This window comes from Pipra filicauda, unplaced genomic scaffold, assembly GCF_003945595.2.
Source record: "Pipra filicauda isolate LSUMZ 115617 unplaced genomic scaffold, ASM394559v2 scaffold438_size560415_pilon, whole genome shotgun sequence".
NCBI lineage: Eukaryota > Metazoa > Chordata > Aves > Passeriformes > Pipridae > Pipra > Pipra filicauda.
Genome location: NW_024104574.1, coordinates 447,398 through 466,518, shown reverse-complemented (window position 1 = coordinate 466,518; position 19,121 = coordinate 447,398). Strand labels below are relative to the sequence as shown.

The 19,121-nt window shown below is 50.4% G+C and overlaps 1 protein-coding gene across 1 annotated transcript; it reads left to right on the top strand.

The window, feature by feature from the left end:
* The first annotated feature begins 2,709 nt into the window (after window positions 1-2,709).
* On the top strand, window positions 2,710-7,775 carry FOXA1 (forkhead box A1). Its single transcript, XM_027726849.2, has 2 exons — window positions 2,710-2,889; window positions 5,348-7,775. The coding sequence occupies exons 1-2, from the start codon at window positions 2,818-2,820 to the stop codon at window positions 6,608-6,610; spliced, it is 1,335 nt and encodes a 444-aa protein (XP_027582650.1). The 5' UTR covers window positions 2,710-2,817; the 3' UTR covers window positions 6,611-7,775.
* Window positions 7,776-19,121: the final 11,346 nt, after the last annotated feature.

Genomic DNA, 19,121 nt, shown 5'->3' with positions numbered 1-19,121 from the left:
AGAGCTGTCATGACACCCTTCTTCACTCAAGGAAAGCGTTTCTCCACCAGGGTTGCAACACAGCAACCGGGGCTGAAGGGAATTTCCAGCAGCGGCTGGCTCTGACTCGGGGTTGCTGATTGTACACCAAGTCGAGAGGCTCTAAGTAGACTACAGAGGGGAGCCTGCTATGCTCTCACCTCTGGGAGCAACCTCAGGAGGGAGCTGAGCTCGCAGCCGCAGCCAGACAACAGGAGGCGCTGAGGCTTTGCACAACCCTGGGCTCCCCTCTCCTCCAGAGCAGCGGGCGTCCCAGGGAGGGCGGCCCGGGAGGAGGCCGGTCCGGAGAGCGGTTTTGCCGGGCGGCACGTCCGCTCTGCCCGGCGAAACGCCTCCGCGGTTTGTCGCAGCATCCGATAAGCTTGGCCAGCTTCGTGCCTACCCTTTTTTCCAGGTACGGAGTGACCCAGCATAGGCTGCCCGGCGTCCCATCGGGTGTTGCTCCCGCGAGGCTGGGCTCTGGGAAGCGCGACAGCACCGCCCCGAGGTCACCCAGCGGGGGGATGCCGCCAGTGGGGTCGCTGGGGCAGCTGCACCCCTGCCAGCCTCCCCGCTTGCGGCTGTGCTGCTGGGGGCGATCCGCACCCCACAGACCTCAAGTACTGAAAAGAATAAGCCACCACCGAAGTGGCTCTGTTTTCAGACATACACACCGCTTCCACTAGGTAAAGGGGGAGGGTGAATTCATGAAGACGGCAATTTTAATATCTCTTAGACATTCCACTGGGTTTTGTCCCAATTTCCAGTAGTGTAGTTTGACCATTTGAGAAAGCAGGGGTTTAATCCAGTGCTTTTATATATTTTATTTCCTTCAAGACACATTTTTATCCATTGTTCTCCTCTGCTGACTGCAGAGTTGTGTTTATTTCGAGGATTTGACTTAATGCTGTTGCCAGATTTTTTTTTTTTTTTTAAAAAAGGATGAGGAGGGAAAGAACAAAGAATGGGGTAACAGAAAATGCTTTTAGAGGACAAGTTAAATATATTTTTAGAGGCAGAGATATGCCATATCTTGTCATTTGAATCTTGGGTCTCTGTATAAGAAAATTTAAAATCTTGTTTCTGAGGGTGACATTTCCGCAGATCACTCGAGAACAAACCACTGTGGAAGCAACTGTGGTCGTGCTGAATGATAAACATGTCAGGCCGAAATTCAGACACAGATGTGTATTATACTTTGTGTGTATGATACGCAAGCCTTTTCCAAAATCCTAAGAAGCTTTATTTGCCCTTCAAATTCCCATTGTCAGGAAAGTTGTTTGGGTTGGAGGGGGGTGTTGGGTTGCTGGCTGGAGGTTGTGGTTTTTTTTTGTTTTTGTGGTTTTGGTTTATGTTTTTCACTATCAGGCGATAAAAGTTCTAGTAGCTAGGTAGAAACAAACTCGCAAGGGATAGATAGAGAAACCCAAGAAAAGTCTGTGGTGTTGACATAGGCTCGAAGAGCCGGACAGGACAGAAAATGTTTGATCCATCTGCAAAGACTGAGATATTCCCTCCATAATAATAAAAAGATTTGTCCAATGTCAATTTGTTTTATGGGTGTTTTTTACCTTTTACCAGTCTGTGCAGGTTCCTCCTCCCCTGTTCGTTGTGAGAAATCGGGTCAATAAGCAAGAAGTTGGTAATGAGATACCCGCTACTTATTATTGCTACTCCTGTCTGTCATCAGAGAAGGCTTCCAAATGAGCCTTCTGGGCTGGAGGCTTTCCACAGTAAAGATATAAAATGGTTCTAGTGACTCACCTGATGTTTGCCAAGTGGAGGTTAATATCAGTGGATCCGCATTCAAGCCTCTGTCCGTATTTATTGGGTGCCTGTAGTATTATGTCTCAGCACTGTGACTCACATGGTTTCTAAACCTAAGGCACCAGAAAAGCAATATCATTATCACCATCTACATAGGACAGCACCACGGCTGAAGAGCTAGTTCAGACCGGGTCGAGGGGGTGGGGGTGTCGGAGGGCTTTGGGGAGAGCCCCTAGGGCGATGGGAACGTGAGGTGCCGCGATAGGGCCCGGGAATACCGGCGCGGTAACCAACTTTGATGTGAGGGGTGGGAGCGGGAGAGAGTCTGTGGACTGCAAGACTCGGGACTTTGGAGCATATCCCGAACATAAAGGAGCATCTACTGGACTTTAGTAAATATTGCCCCTAATCTCAGGGCTTTAAGGCTGGACGGCCTTTTGCGTTCTCTTCAAATATAGGGGGCTGCCTTTCCCTTATCTACTTCGTTTTATTTCCTCCGATCCCTCCTAGCATTTGTTCTGTTCACCTGAAAGGGTGGTCGTGTCCGTCTGTCCCCCGTCCCGTCCCGCCCTCCCTCCCTCCTCTCCCCCTCTCCCACCTCTATCTCTCCTTCTTTCCCCACAAGCTTAAACCAATTACGCCGCTTTGCAAATAAAGTGCCGCCCCGGGGGGAGTTGCAGGCGAGGGGGACTGCCTTGTTTGCAGGTGCATCTCCGGCTTTGTAGGTGCGAACGCCTTTGTGCGGCGGACAAATGGGGAGAGGAGGAGGAGGAGGTGGGTACTTTTGCGACGTAAGATCCACATCAGCTCAACTCCACTCACATCCCAGCCGGCACTTCCTCACTTTCTCAACTGTCTCGCCCCACACCGCTCCCTACCTCCTTTTTGGCTGATTATAGAGGAGAATTCAGCACCCCCCGCCCCTCCTGAGAGCTGGCTTCCTGCTAGGTCGGGCTGTCGGGCTCTTTTCCTGCTGCCCGTCGCTCGCTTGCAAGAGGGCTGAATGGTTACACCGGGCAGGTTGGCTCCATAATGTTAGGGACTGTGAAAATGGAAGGGCATGAAACCAGCGACTGGAACAGCTACTACGCCGACACTCAGGAGGTGAGTAAATCCCGCAGTCTGGCTTCGCAGCTGCCCCTCTGCAGGGGGAACGGGGGCCTGGACGGGGGGGCTAGAAGTCTGGGGGGCAGCAATCGGAGGAATCGGTTTGCAGTCCAGATCCTGCCAGCGCAAACGTGCTTCCCCCTCCCTCCGGCGCCGAAACTGGCCAGGTTTCCCTAAGGAAAACATTGCTTCCAGGAGCCCTAGAGGCGTCTGGAGGAGACTCGGGGTGGCTGCGAGCCCTCTGGGAGGGCCGGGGGGCAGGGGACAGACCTTGATCTCATCTAAAAGGCGTAATCTCCGCTCGCGGCGCGCACAAAAGCGCCCCGTAAACTCTTGTCTTGGGGCAGAGGACTCGCCGCGCCGCCGGCCCCCGACTCCTTCCAGGCAGATGGCAGGGGGCAAGGGAGACGGTCGCCAGCGCGTCCCGGGAGGGGGCAACGCCTTCCCCGAGCTCCTCGGCGAGACTGCCGGCCTCACTTCTCGCCGCCGCCGGGCCCTCACCTGTTAAAGCCAGGGGAAAGGAAAGGAGGGGGAAAACCAGCCGTTTGTCCGTACTTTGCGGACGGGCTGCCTGCGGCGCGCGCTGCTGCGGCGGGCCGGCTGGCGGCGCTGCCGGGAGTCGGGCCGGGAGCCGGACCGGGAGGGGGCCCGCACCCGGACCCGGGGGCCCGCACCCCAACTCGCCGCCCCGCACACGGACCCGGCCCGGCCCGCGGCACCCCCGAGGCGCTTCCGCCCTCGCGCCTGTTCGGCAGCGCCGTGCACAAGGAGGAGAAACAGCCCAAGCGCCCACAACTGCGGCGGAGGAGAGGGCCACGGCAGTGCCTGGAGCCTTCCGCCCAGCACGCCTCGGCCCTACGGGGCCCCGAGATCCGCACTGTGTTGCCGCGGCTCTGCAACGGGGGTCCCGGGAGAAGCCAACGCCCGGCAGCACGGCCAGCAGCAGCACGGATTCCCGCCCGGGAAGGAGCTGTTTTGAGGAAGTGCAGCAGCGAGGCAGGCACCTGGGTGTGCGCACCCGGGCATTGCATCAGCATACCCGGACACACGGCTCCACAATCCCCACGTCTTGTCCCGCACCCGGAGCTGGCACACGCGCCCATAGGGCCACGCGGACACAGGCAGATACGTGTCACCCAGCTGGCATCTTCTTTAATAGAGGAAAGTAGGCTAAGGGCAGATAAGGGTCATCCTAATTATGAGCCGTTTCCAGACTCATTTATCCTCGCCATACTCATTGTCCACAAACATAAAGTTAGGCGACCTTCGCTTTTGCTATTTTTTTCAACTTCAATCTTTTCTCCTTCCTTGCTATTTAATTGGAATCACTGCATGGATGCAGGGTGAAAAACTTAGCCGCGTTCTACCATCTCAAATAATTAATGTGATCCTCTAAATTAAAAGCGCTTTTATAAGCTCGTGAAATTTGTGGGGATCAGAAATTAATTTTATACATTTAACCGTCGCCTAAACCTCATTTTCTCAGTCATATTAGCTGTAGTTCGAGGTAAACTGGGAGCGTCTTTCTCTCTCCTGTTAAATCGGATGCCGCACTGGACAGTACAATTTCAGGCTCTCCGGTTCTACCTTTTTTAAGAGTTGTTTTATGTAATAGGGTGATACAGTTTTTCCACGCCGTGCAATTGTAGAAAATCTCAGCAGGGAAAGTTTAAGCTTTTTGTACTTTGGGAAAGTTTGTGTGTATGTTTGTTTGGTTGGTTCGTTTTTTTTTTAACTTTAAATACTGTTTTGATAGAAAATGCAGACAAGGTAGAAGCTTCGCAGAGATAAAACGCGCCAACAACAAGCTGATCGATTTTGGTGGAATTTTCTATTATTATTTTGCGACAAGATATGATTGCATTTGTATATTTCTTAGACTAGGAATTTAAATCAGTGCAGGAAGGGAGAGACGCGTGAGATTTTTTTCAGAAAACGCGAGCAGTCTTTCTCCTTGGCGCAGACAGTGTACACCCGTCAATTTCAATACTCTGACGATTTTAAGTATTTAGCTAGCGAGACAGGACGCAAAACCAACAAAATGCAGGAATGCTCCGGGAGAACACCTCCTCCCGGGGCAGACTGAGCCCGCAGCCCGTCTCCGCGAGGATGCGGAGCGGTTCCGGGAAGACCGTCGGTCCGTGTACCTCGCTGATCCTGGTGCAGCCCGCGCAAGCCGCGACACGCCGGTAAACAAGGAGCGCGTCCGGACCGAGCACCCCCGCTCCGTGTCTATTTGTAAACACGTATCAATATGACTTAGACCTTTTCAAAGCGACAGCGGCCTTTCCATGAGGCTTTGGGGAAGCGCTTTCCCCGGTGTCGGGGGAGCGGCCCGCGTTTCCGCGGCAGGACGTTTGCTCGGCTGGCTGGGCCAGGCGGGTGGATACGGCTCCAGTGGAGTCCTGCCACACCTCTCTCCCCCTAACTCCCTCTCTTTGTCTCGCTGCCCTAGGCCTATTCCTCGGTGCCCGTGAGCAACATGAACTCGGGGCTGGGCTCCATGAACACCATGAACACCTACATGACCATGAACACCATGACGACGAGTGGCAACATGACCTCCAGCTCCTTCAACATGTCCTACGCCAACACGGGGCTGGGGGCTGGGCTGAGTCCCGGCGCCGTGGCCGGCATGCCGGCGGGCTCAGCGGGGCCGGTGAATGGCATGCCGGCCAGTGTGACCGCCATGGGCACGGCACTGAGCCCCGGTGGTATTAACGCCATGTCCGCACAGCCGGCCCCCATGAATGGGCTGAGCCCCTATGGCGGCATGAACCCCTGCATGAGCCCCATGGCCTACACCCAGTCCAATCTTGGCAGGACACGGGACGCTAAGACCTTCAAGCGGAGCTACCCCCATGCCAAGCCACCCTACTCCTACATATCCCTCATCACCATGGCCATCCAGCAAGCACCCAGCAAGATGCTGACGCTGAGTGAGATCTACCAGTGGATCATGGACCTTTTCCCCTACTACCGGCAGAACCAACAGCGCTGGCAGAACAGTATCCGCCACTCGCTCTCTTTCAATGACTGTTTTGTCAAGGTGGCCCGCTCCCCTGACAAGCCTGGCAAGGGCTCCTACTGGACCCTGCATCCTGACTCCGGCAATATGTTTGAAAATGGTTGTTACCTCCGCCGGCAAAAGCGCTTCAAGTGCGAGAAGCCGGCAAACAGCAAAGCCCCTCAGGAGGGCAGGAAAGATCAGGCTGGGGCCTCCAGCTCAAGCTCCAACTCCCCCCTGCACAGAGGCCACAACAAACCTGCGCAGCTGGACACCGCCACCTCCCTCTCCAGCTCCAACCCATCCACCAGCCCCCAGTCTATGGACCACAGTGGATCAAGTGCAGAGCTAAAGACCTCGGCCTCAGCCGCCTCTTCCACCATCAGCTCCGTCCCCACCTTGGCCTCTGTCCCGCACCCCCCTCACTCCTTAGCACACGAACCCCAGCTCCACCTCAAGGGTGATCCCCACTATTCCTTCAACCACCCCTTTTCCATCAACAACCTAATGTCCTCCTCGGAGCAGCAGCACAAGCTGGACTTCAAAGCTTATGAGCAGGCACTACAATACTCCTCCTATGGCGCCAGCATCCCCAGCGGGCTGCCCCTGGGCAGTGCCTCCATGGCAAGCCGGAGCAGCATCGAGCCCTCGGCCCTAGAGCCCTCCTACTACCAAGGTGTGTATTCCAGACCCGTGCTAAACACCTCCTAGCTCTGCACCCCCTGCCGCCGCTGGAGGCGAGATCCCTCTCCCCATCCTGGCTTCTCTCCCCACTTTCCCTGAGACAAACCAAGGTGTTTCCGCACGTTGCGTGCAAAGGACTGTTACTTTTTAATTGTCTCGCAACGCATTATATGTTGTTATGATCCACCACGACCTCTTGCAAAGCCGCCCGTGTCCCGCTTGTACATACCCCCTCCGGCCCCTGCTGCCCAGCCCCTTTCCCCAGAGACACCACCTCCCCACTCCCAGCCTATGCAGGGTGTTATTAAAAAGAAGAAAAAAAATGTTCAGCTTGTAAACTACTTGTTTGTGCTTTCTGCCCCCTCGTCGCTCTCCCTTATGTGCTCTATAATCTCATGTAAGTTTACAGGTATGTGGCAATACTTTAACAATACGGAGATGAAGAAGCGAGTAGACTTTTTTTTTAATTAAAAAGGCTTTGAAGGACAATACTGCTGTGAAGTAGCAAAACACTAAGAGAATCTCTAAGCAACAAGAGGACTATTTACTTTCTCGGATCACCCTTTTGATACTTGCAAAATAAACCTTCGGCTAGTACAACCCGCATACACCCAGATGCTGCGGGCCAGATCCTGCACTCCCGAGGGGACCAACTGGAGCTTTGGAGTGCAGGATGCGGCCCTTATTTTTAATCAAGTGTTACCTGTATTGGAATATAATACAAAGTTACAAGAGGTCACAGCCAGTTGGATTTTTTTTTCTTTCCCATCTGTTACTGAAGATTCTCGTTCATCAGGAACTCTCATCAACATGTGGACGACATACTTATTTAATTTAAGTGTCTTCATTGTGTACCAGCTAGAACTGTGTATGTATAACCAGGTTATTTTCCCCCTTCCCCAGGAAACGGTGACTATTACACCGATGCAAGGAAAAGAGGACAGCTCTGTCTCTCCTTCTTTTTCCAACTTGTTTAATAATTCTTTTTTGTGGCCGTTTAATTATCGCCATCATTAGCTTGTTTCATCCAGTGTTATTGCACTTTCCACAGTTTTACACGGTGTTAGCATAGCCAGACGGGTTTTATTATTATTCCTGTTCGCTGTCTCAATGTTCTTAATTTATTGCATGGTTTATATTGTTTTCTTTCTTTACAGCTGGAAATTGCTTTAAATGACAGTAAAAAAAAGAGAATTACACGTCAATTTAAGAAATTTTGTTAATTTTATAAATGTGATTGTAATTGAAAAAATATTTTGATTTAAAACGATAACTGAGAATTTAACGCGTGAAGTATGTTTTTGATCACTTGCAGTTAAGGACTTCAAATAAATCAAATGTTATCAATTAAATACTTCTGCTATCTTCTTTCAAAATTTCTGGGGCGGGTTACGGAGAACGGAGCCTTGTGCAAGAAAATCAAAACGTAGTTCTAAAGTGTGGATGTGAAGAGGAAGGATTTGTACGGCCAGGTTTGTGCAGGGGGAAGGCAGGGGACGTGCTGCGATGCCATCGGCCTGTGAGGCTGTGAGTGTAGCGGTGTCCCTTTTTTTTTAAATTTTTTTTTTTTTTCTCCTAATTCACAATATTGGGGTAGGTTGAGGAAGAGCAGAAAAAACCCGCTCGAGGAGATGTAACCTCCTGGGTTTTTTGCGGCCGGGGTGGCAGCAGCCAGACCCTGTGTTTCCCCACCCGACCGGACGATGCCCACCGGGAGCATCCCTAGAGTGGCTCCATGTCACCCCGGGCCGCTAGAAAGGCCCAGCTCCTGCTTTCTAGTCCTCAGTGGAAACGACCCCTCGGAACTATACCAGCAGCCGCGCTGCCGAGCTCTGATCCCCAGCAAGAGGCTTTGTCGGGGAGGGGAGTTTAAACGTGAACTGATTTTGCTGTGCCGAGCCCCGTTCACCAGATAAAATAACTGTAATTCTTGTAATTATCACATAATTGCCCCCTGACAGCTTAGGGACAGCGGCGACAACCAAATTTAAGTGTCGATTTAGAAAGGCAAACCAGCGGCCCAGAAATCTCACAGCATTCCTCCAGCACTACTATCCAGCGAAAAACGAGAGAAAAAAGTGTTGTGAGAGCCTCTCGGCTTTGCAAGGGTGGCCGGATCAGCGGTGGTCCGCAGAGGAGATGCGCGCAAGGCGCCCACGGCAACACGGAGCTGGCTCCCGCGCTGTACTGTGCGGGTGCGCTTGGTCGGGCGGGCATTTACCGCAGGTCCCACCCGGTTGCCGCATGCGGGCCCTGCAGCGGGCGGGGGTTGTGCCCGCGACACCGGGTTCGGTCGGCTACCCCATGACCAGGTTGTGTGGCACATTCGCCTCTGAATGTTCCGAACTGGCAAACACCAACAGATTCCTCGCAGCCAGGGGCAGCTCGGGGCTGCTCGGCACCAAGTCTGGGCAGGCGGATCCTATTTGAAGTCCCACTTCTTCTGCCAAAAGGAGCTTCGTGAGAATCGAGACAGGGTGAAGCCCGCTTTCAGCAGGACTTCACTTGTCTCCCACGGAGTAGTCTATAGAGAATACGCCTTTGCAGAGTGGAGACATTGATTTAATGCCTTGGGCTTGTACACGGAAAATATCAATCGACCGACAGCGATAAGGTAGCAAGTTTCACATATCAGCTGAGGAGCACAGACCGTGTGTAATGGAAATATTCGGGGCGTTGGTAATAGAAGCATTTAAGCGAACCGACGCAGTTCCAAACCTCTCATAGATAAGGAGAGGAGCCTGTCACGGATGCAGCGTGTGCCCTTTCTCCACTTGCCATCAAGATTGTATTCCTCCCCTTTCTTCTCGTAGGCAAATGGTGTCTGCGGTGGGCAATGAGCCACTGACAAGACAGGGCTCATGTTAAAAACACGGCTCCCCGGCGCAAAGCACGCAGTTTTCTGCGATCAGTTTAAGACCTGGAAATCAGCAGTGGGGAGAAGAGTCCCCTGTTTTCCGTCCTGCTCCTAGCTGCCCTGCTGCCGCTTTAATCATGTGCTCAAGAAACCCCCAGCCACAGCGCAAAAATAAACTAAAAGTGGGCTACAGAGGAAGAGAGTGCATCTCCCCGCCCCGCAATGTGTAGAAGAGCTTACGAGCATCTCCCTTCATCCGGACCGCTCGCCCCGTCCCAGGAGGGAAGAAGCTGATGGGTGCGGGGCTTCTGCCCGTGTCGGAGGTGGTATCTCTGCCCCGCGTCCGGGACAGAGGCAAAGCAGGGGCCCGCCAGGCTGCAGGTTCCAGGCTCCGACCGCCACCACAATTTATAGGGGAACTTCGCCTTTTCCTATTCGGCAATTATCTCCGACCGGACACATGCGAGAGAGAGAAAACGGCTCATTTAGCGTCGTTAAATACAAGCGGGGAATAAATCAGGGCGGCGGGAGATCCCTGTAAAGGTTTACATGGAGTTTGGGCAGTGAGGAGACTCCCGGTCCGGGGTGAGGGGGGGATGTTGGGCGCGCCGGCCGGGCAGGGGCACTCGAGGCTACAAGGCGGGTACGGCCGCGAGTCCGCGGGGCTGGGCAGGGGCGGCCCCGGCAACCAGGACCGAGGGGACGCGATGGGTTCCCTGGCGCAGCGGAGCCTCCTCTGCCGCGGGGTCCGGCAGTCCTGTGTCCTCCGGCAAGAGGGGCAGGACGGGGCCCTCGCCTGTGGCACCGCGTCGGAACACCTGCGAGCAGCACCTCCCCTTCGCAGAAGGGAAGGGTCGATGGAATAAAAGCAACTTCAGCCGTCCAAGTCAAGGGGGAGAAATAAAATCACAAATAATCCCTGGGTTGTTTCCTGAGTGCGAATGAACAGCACTGCACATCTACATCGTCTACATCGGCAAATAGTCGGAGGATGTACATTATTTGGACAGAATTAATTTGAAATTTTCAGGACTGAAAGATGAGGAAAAAATTGCAGGACAATTTTTCATTTGAAGCTTATAAGTGCCGATAAAATATAAGTAAATCGTAAAAAAACGGCGCGAGAAAACTCTTCAGACATTGGCATAGCTTCAAAAATTGTTTTGAAATATGTTGAGTAGGTATTGAAATTGGTCCATCAGCATAAAACCGAAATAAATTAATTCCCTTGCTGTAACGTCAACTAGCCATTAGAAGAGCAATTGACTCGATTTTAATTTTATAGCGATATTGTAGATAAAACGCTTGACTGCGATAACGATACACCTTGTATCGTTTCTTTTCTGTTATGATAAAACGGAATCTAGGCATCTATGTATGAACATATGTCTTTAATCACTCTGAAAAGAATATTTTTAAAACAGAGACTTCATAAATAAATAAATAAATAATTTTCGTGTGCATTTTCGTGGTACATTTAGTTCGCGAAGAAGCAAATTATCCTCATATAAAAACGAGATATAAACTTCTCTCGGGAGGTTTATAGATGCATGTATTGTGTATATTAACATAGATGTAATTAATATGTATTTGTTTCCAGGGGACACAAGTGAAAATATACATAATACACAATGACCAGGCGAAAATCACACCACAATAGTTCACAGAGTGACCGGAGTACGGAATGTACACGTAAGTCCTTGCAAAACTCCCACGCTGCAATAGTGTTTCAGGAAATGTAGGAGAATGGTTAATAACTAAAATCAAAATGCAATTAGTTTGATTATTTACATGTCAAGGGCGGTACTACAAAATGGCTCTTTTTTTTTTCTCTTATTGCGAACCCAGTCTTCTGAGCTACTAGCAAAGACAGAGTAATAATTAAAAAAAATTAGTTTGCACATTTTCTGTGATTTGCAGTGTCGAAAGGTCTTTTTTAGCCAGAGAAAATAACTAGGGGAAGAGAAGAGTGGAAAACGGGAGGCGATAAGAAGAAAACCTGCCTTTGTTCTCTCTGGTTATTTTCTAATAATTATTCTGCCCATGGTGACAAAGTAGCAGTTAAGGATAGATTAGTGTAAATAACCTCACATTTCACTTGCAAACCGCACAAATTTCTGGCCCAAGCCGTACCATGGTGTTTGTTTCTCCCCTTCACCTCAAACAGAAACTCATTGAGATTTCAGATCTTTGAACTTTGAACAGATCAAACTGCCGGCGCTCACCTTTGTCTCAAGTAATTAGGCTTTAAAGCATATGTAGGCTCATTGCAGAATCCATTTGCCTCTACGAGGGGAAAAAATTGCAATCTCCTCTCTTTCCCCCATCCCAAAACTCCTACATTTACTTGAATTAATCGAAAGGATCATTTCCCGGAATGACGCCTCTGCTGCGGGAGCATTGCTTGAGTGGGTTTTGCCCAGCCGGTTTACTATAGGGGAAGTTCGTCCTTGTTTTGGTATTACTGTTGTACTGCTGGTAATCTAATTTTTCTCATGAAATGTTCATACACCTGTTCGTTATTCCCAAGGGTGAACTACCGCCAGGCAGATTATTATTATTATTATTATTATTATTATTATTACTACTGCTACTACTACTACTACTATTACTATCACTATTATTCCAAACAGCAGGCGGAACATGCTCTGAACTTGAGCGCTGCCGTGTCCCCGTTGGCCTGCCCGCGCCCCGGAGGTCCCCCTGCAGCGGGAGAAACTCTGAAGCGGCGCGGAGGCGACACGAAAGCGGGCGGGCCCGGGCCCCCGCTGGCGCGGGGTGCGGCTGCCGCTGCCCTCCCTGCCCGTCTGGGTGTCCAGCCCGGCCCCGGTAGCCCGCGCCTCCTCCAGCGGACGGCGTTACTCTCCTGTGGTCCAACCCAGCTCTGGGTTTAGGACCCCCGTCCTTTGCCTTCACTGGGTCCCCGGAGGGAATAGCGAGGGGGGGAGGAGGGGGGCGGAGGGCGGTGGTCCCCAGGTGGCCGCATTTCTGCTTCCGAAATAGGTCCATTCACACACCGCTTGGCAGTGAAAGAGTGCCAAGTCCGCCGTCGTCCGGGAGAAAAGCCACCGCCATCATCTGGAGCGAGGTCATCCCCTTCACGGACTGGTCGCCCCTTGGCCACGAGCAGTTAGGCGTAGTGCCTTGTGCCCACGGGGCTGGCACTCGTTTCGGGGGAGGTCCGGGAGCTGTCACACGCCTCTGAGAGTGGGACCTACGTGATTCCATCCCCCGTCAGGCTATCAGGGCACGGAGGTGCAGGCGCGCTCCCGGGGCCCTGCCAGCCCGCAGCGGATTCTCACCTCGCTCCGAGCCAGCCCGGGCACCGAGGCGCAGGGCCGCCCGCCCCGCGAGAGGGATCTGGCCCTCTCGCAGCAACCACGTCTACAGCAAACACCCCCTTTGTACCCGATACCCCTAAGCGCTCCCTAATGAATCATCTACATTTGCCAACTACTGCGCAGTAGCCGAAATGTGTTTCCCCCTTTATTCCTTCTATTCCCCCAGCCTGCTCGGCGGGTTGCTAACACACATTTCCTCCGCTTATGACAGACAGAAAATGTAAACATGCTGGTAACTAGGAGGTGGGCCTCATTCTGCAAACTGGGATCTCTCCATAGTGACTCTCAGTAATGACCTCTTTAGCATAATAAAGCCCGGGGGGCGGGGAATCTTTGAACTCCGGGGCAGGAGATTGGAATAAGAGCATGTCTGAACTTATTCAAATGTATGCAAGAAGTTTTCTCGTTCTAGAAAGGTTATCTGATGTGAACAACAGACGTTTTTCCTCTTCTTGTTTTTCCTTGCCTGGTTGCTTTATCTAAGGAAGTACTTTAAAACTTCAGGTATGTCATTAACTTATATGAAATAGAAAGGGAACAAAAACCAAGCAAACGAAAAAAAAACCGCTATAGAAGTCCCGACCCCACATTTAGTCGGGAACTCCCTCAACCTAATAATAGAGAAAGACTCCTGTTTAGAAAGAGGGGATGCCCTCTCCTCCAAACACACAGCAGCAGACCTAACATCATGCCCTGGCCAACAGGAGCCCTGGCAGAACGAAACGGCGAGAGGAGGTGACCCCTCACATTGCCACTCGCCCACCAGGGTCCTCCTGTCCCCCCTCGGGAGAGCCCTGGGCCGGTGCCCGTCGCTTGGTCCCGTGGACACAAGAGCAAACCAAGAGCCAGGGAGCATGTCCTTGGGTCTCCATTAAAAACACTCCCGTATGAGCATCGCTGTCAAGAGGACGGGGGAAAAAACAGGGCCACTGTCCAGTGCCGAGCAGAGCTCTCCCTACCGCCACCTCCCCCCCCCCCCCCCCCCCCGGGCAATTGTTCCCTTGAGCCTCTATTAATGCAGGACATATGTTATCCACAGGCAGTAGGCAGCGGGAAGGCTTCTCCATCTAACTTGTTGCTCAATTTACGAGGCGGTTCTCATCTTCTCATCAAAAGCCGCCGGTCTTTCTTCAGCCGTATGGACAAAAATGTGAACAACAATGCCCGCCTCCTTTCACTTCAAAAGCTGCCAGCGCAGAGGCTACCCAGAGAATTTTCTCTCTGCCTTTCATTCCCTGTTTGAAAAAAGGCACTACAGGGCCGAGGCGCTCCTAATACTCTTTGATGGGGATTGAATTCATTATCTCCAATAACACAATTGTGCTTGGCCAACGAAAAGAGCAAAGTAATACTCATCTAGAATTAGAGAGAGAGGCTCAGAAGAAAGGGAACGGGAGGGTGGGAGGGGGGCATTTCAAAGGAAAGGGGGGGGAGTGTAATGAGAAAACACCTATATCGAAAATCGGCTTGGAAAGAGGGGGTCCCCAGAAGTTTAAATTGCAGAAGTGTATTAAGTGGCGGATTGTACGGCTCCAGGCATGTTGGTGGTCTGACTGCGCATTCCCACTCCGCCCATCGAGTCGGCACGGGCGCGCTTGGAGGTTCTTTCCGTTTTCCTCCCCGGACGACCCCGCTCCGCTACCTGCCACGGCGCACCCCGACGTCCCCCCCGTGTCAGCTGGGGCGCAGGCGGGTGCCGCTATCTTGGACTTTGCCTGGGTGCAGCGCAGTGCTCGTGGTCCCTCACTGCTCGCGCTGACTTGCGGAGACCCAGCGGCGGCGGGAGCAGCCCCAAGCACAGAGCAGCCAAGCAGGCAAACAGTCCTCTCACTCGGCGCCCCCTCCCCCCCTCCAGGGACCGCAGGGACACCCAGAAGTCTGTCCTATTAGGGATCAGTGTGGTGGCTCTCAGCACCATCACACCCTGACACTGGGCAGGCGACAAATCGAGGGCTACCTCCTGAGGGGGCGGTGGGCACAGCCCGGGTTACTGCGGGCTCGGCGGTGGAGGGCAAGAGACGGAGGAATGAATGAATGACGGAGAGAATGAATGAGTGAATGAATGAACGAATGGAGCGAATGAATGAATAACACATACACAAATAAATAAATAATAGAGCACAAAAATCAACCGATTGGAAAACCGCTGTGTTAATATGAGAGATTAAAATATTTGCCTGTTTGGCTTCCAGTATAAATGTTTTCTATTGGTGTTATACAAACAGGTTAATTTTCAAAGCCAAGCAAAATACTGCGATGAGAGGCTAAAGGCATTGCCTTTATAGGGCGGCTATGGGGTCCTGCACGGGTGCATTACACGCGTGTCGGCGGGCACGAGGAGCGGTGGCGAGATGGGCTAGAGGTGCAAACCTCCGTGTCTGACGGGTCTCTGCACACCAGCACGTAGACAACTATCCCACCACAGAACCCGCTTGTGTTTCCAAATTTCCCAGCGCCCACTGCAGGTGCCCCTTAAGAGCTTGCGCAGGTGCAGAAGTGGGAGGCATCAGGATCCCCAGAGATGCTTTTCCGAGGCAATGCCCTCTAGGCGTTGGCAATCATACGGAAGGGGCCCAACAATGTGCATCCGTCACCCTGGAACTTCCTGCCTGCCCTGGGGGGTCGGGAGAACATTCCGCTTCCCAAAAATCAAATTGTACTCTGGGAAACAGGAGTTCTCCCACCTCACCCTAAAAGGGGAGCCTGGAACTCTAAACTGTCCAGCCGAGGGTTTCTCTCTGGCAGCAAGAAATCTCATCACCTTCCTTGGGAGGTTTGCCCCAGCAAGGGACACATTGGCCGAAGGGGAAGACAGGAGGAGAGAGATGACCTCGTCCAGTCTCCGTGGGGGTTTCATCATGTGCAATAACGCTGACCCTGTCACCTTTCCTCTTACAAGACAAAGTTGACCTTGACAGGACTCATTTCAGTGGATCCACACTCATCCTTTTAAACACTCCCTGGGCAGGGGGCAGTTTTCTTTTTTCTTTTCCTAATGAGTGCGACTGAGATTACATGGACCTCAGCAGAGTCCAAGGTTCAAGGATTTCTGGATATTTCCCACTTTGTAAAGCGCCGTAGGGGTTTATTTTTATTTGAGGGGAGGGGGCTTCTTCTATGCTTAAGAAATTTTAAGAAATCTAGAATAAGGTGTTCCCAGGGAAAGCAGTATCAAAATACTTGTGTCTTCTGCAGAAGACCCAGACCTCATAATGTTTCTGCTGGGGTCTATTTAGACCAAGCATACATGTTAACTGGCTAACTAAGCATTTTACTGTTTGTAATTTACCTCCCTATGCATAATGATTTCTCCAAAGTGTACATTAAATGACCACATAGTTCATGTCCAAGAATTACTCTTTACAAGTTAGCTTACCTTAACGATCAATGTGCCGTTTATACTTTTACACAATAGACTTTAATTGTAACAAGGCAGTCCTTTGGTCTATGAGAAATGATTTGTTTTGTGTCATAGCACAAACAGAGGATTAGGAGTTCAGGTAAGGAATAAGCGGCAGCAACAACTTAATTCCTAGGCAACAAAGATCCTGCTTTCATGCCAGATATCTTTCTAGTAAAAAGGAGGACACAGCACCATCTCCATCTCACTGAACCAGTCAGACATTAGTTACCCTGCATTTCTTTCTGGTTTAAATCTATCCAGGGTTTCCTGCCCTTCATCCCTTCCACAGCCAAAAGTTGTATGTAATGCTATGCAGTGCTAAGTAAAAATAAACACAAGAGATTCACCAAATTAAACAGAATTCCATTTTTTTTAATCCAGATTTAGCAGGCAGAGGTCGAAGGCAGCTCTCTAGATCTAATTTTTAGCGTTCTGTATTTCCAGAGAGACTGGTACAAAGGTTATTGGACTTTAAAGTATCACTTTCATTTAGAACAACAGCTGATTCCTCCCCCCCCTCCCCCCCCCCCAGTCATCAGCATATCCCAAATTCAGGCAGAAATTGTAGAAGCCAGAAAGGTCTAGGACAAAGACCCTCTTTCTTTTCCAGTGGCTGGGCACTGGCAGAGCATCGTGGTGGCCCAACCCTCACCCCTCACGTGGGGTGGTGGATGGCTGGAGGACACACACCTGAGTTTCCTTGGGTGTTTCAGCAGAGGCAACAATCTGTGTACACACAGAACATTTTCATCTTTGAAAATGAACCCAGCAACAAATGGATTCTGAGCTTCAACCCAGCTGCTTCTGCCTGTCACAAAACTGGACATCATCAGCGATAGGTGAAATAGAGCCGGGGGTGTGTGCATCCTGTGGGCTCCCACCACCCCTCTCAGGTGTGGGGTATCATGGAGAGAGCTGTGGGCAACCTTAGCTTGGCTCCTTTATGCTCAGTGTCCCTGCTTATCCCTTTGCCTTTCTAGGCTGTTAGTGACCTTTGACAACAGGAAAGGTGGGAATGACTTGCTCAGACCATTATTTCCTCAAAAATTCAATAAATACAAATGAAGGACATACAAGTTCATGCAAAAATCTTTCATGTGCCCATATGAATGCAAGCCACTAGGTCAAACTCACTCAAGATACAGGATGGACAGGTGAGACAATCAAGAGATACATAGCAATGCCCTGCTGAGTGAATGCAACCTTCAAATGCTTCTTCTTTCCTTGATACAATCTTTAAGAATAAAGCCTTCTGACATCACTCTCCTAATGCCAATAAGCAAGGGAAAGAGGTGTCTAAGGATGTTGAAGGATAGCTGGGTGGACTCTGGGCTGCAGATTGTTTCTTCTCTTCCATTATCAGCAGCATAGATTAGTGGATTTCCTTCTGTTGCTTCTAGTATCTGGGAGAGATCAACCTACTGATGAGTTTCTTCCCCACTGGGACAAAGTCTCACACACAAACACACATATACATACAAGCACAAACACAGAGGCAACTGGGCTCAAAGCATCCCAAGGGGGGGGGGCGCTGCACTGAGAGGTCAACTGCTTAATGCAGGCCCATGAGGAGACAACTGCGTGGGCTTCTGCCGTGCTCAAGTCAAATGAAGTCTGGAAACACAGTGGCAGAAGCAAGAGGCCTTCAGAGGTACTTCCGATCTTTGGTTATCAACCTGTTAATAGGGACTGTTGTTTTGCTCTGTTACAGAGCATGTTATAATCTATGGGTTACTGGAATGTAATAAGTAAGACATAATTAAATGCCAGCCATTCTAAGTGCCTCTAAGAGGCACACAGAATTTTACAGGATGGAACTTCAAGGGACATTCAGTATTTTTAAGCAGCAGTTTGGGTTTTTAAAGATTGGAAAAAATGTGTTTCCAGACTCCTCTTGATCTTATGAAAATATGTTTCTTTCACTAAAAATAAAGGAATGATACAGTGTTTTCCACATATTATCTGATAACAGGGTTATTTGAAGAGTACTTTTCAACTTCTTGGCAAATACATATTCATCTGAGAAGTTAGAATATTTCAGTCTACTGTACTGGCTTAAAGGTTTGCCAATTCCTTCAAATTTCTGGTAATATGTAAGATTTTAATATGTATTAATATGTTTTCTAAGTAATAAGTGTGTTCTAATTGTATATATTGTCTTCATTCTAGAAATGCTAGAATAGAATAAAAGCTATGGTATGCATTAGTCAGAAAAGACATTAATGGAAAGGAGTAATAAGTTTTCAGATTTTTATTTTCAGAAGGAGAAAGGTCACTGTACTTAATCAGGTGAATCGGTGGTGACAGGGCAATCTAAGAGCAAGTAATCAAAATGTATGTATTTTGGATGGAATAATTCTTAGCAGTCGGATCTTCTGGACTGCAACAAATACACTCCACGTGTCGATGAGTTCTTGGAGTATGACAGTGCTGTTCTCATGACAGTAACCATAGTAAGAAAAAAAAAATCAAGAGAAAATATTAAAAAAAAAAGGAAAAATTATTTTTCTCAATATTCCCCTGCAAGTATCAATAACGCCTTTCAATATTGAGCTGCAAACCACAGCCAAACCCCTATGAAAATAGTCAATATACAGACACACGAAGACACAGAGGTCTTTAATTTACCTAAGACACAGGCTGGAGCTCTCCTCAGCTGCAAGGACCTGTGCTCTATAGGCTTTGCGGTTTGGCACATGCGACAGCCTGAGACAGTATGAGGCAGTGGGACGCTTAGAAAATTAAAGATATATGGGGAGGGGGGAAGAAAATAAAAGAAAAAAGTTTTTCCAATACAACACTGTTTTAAGTACAAACTTATTGCTCGGCTTACTAAACACAGGGGCGCCTCGAAATGCTCAGAGGAGGAATTAAAGCTGGGGAGAACGAAAGACTTTTGCCATCACGGCGGGTACCAGGCTCCGCTACCCGGCGCCC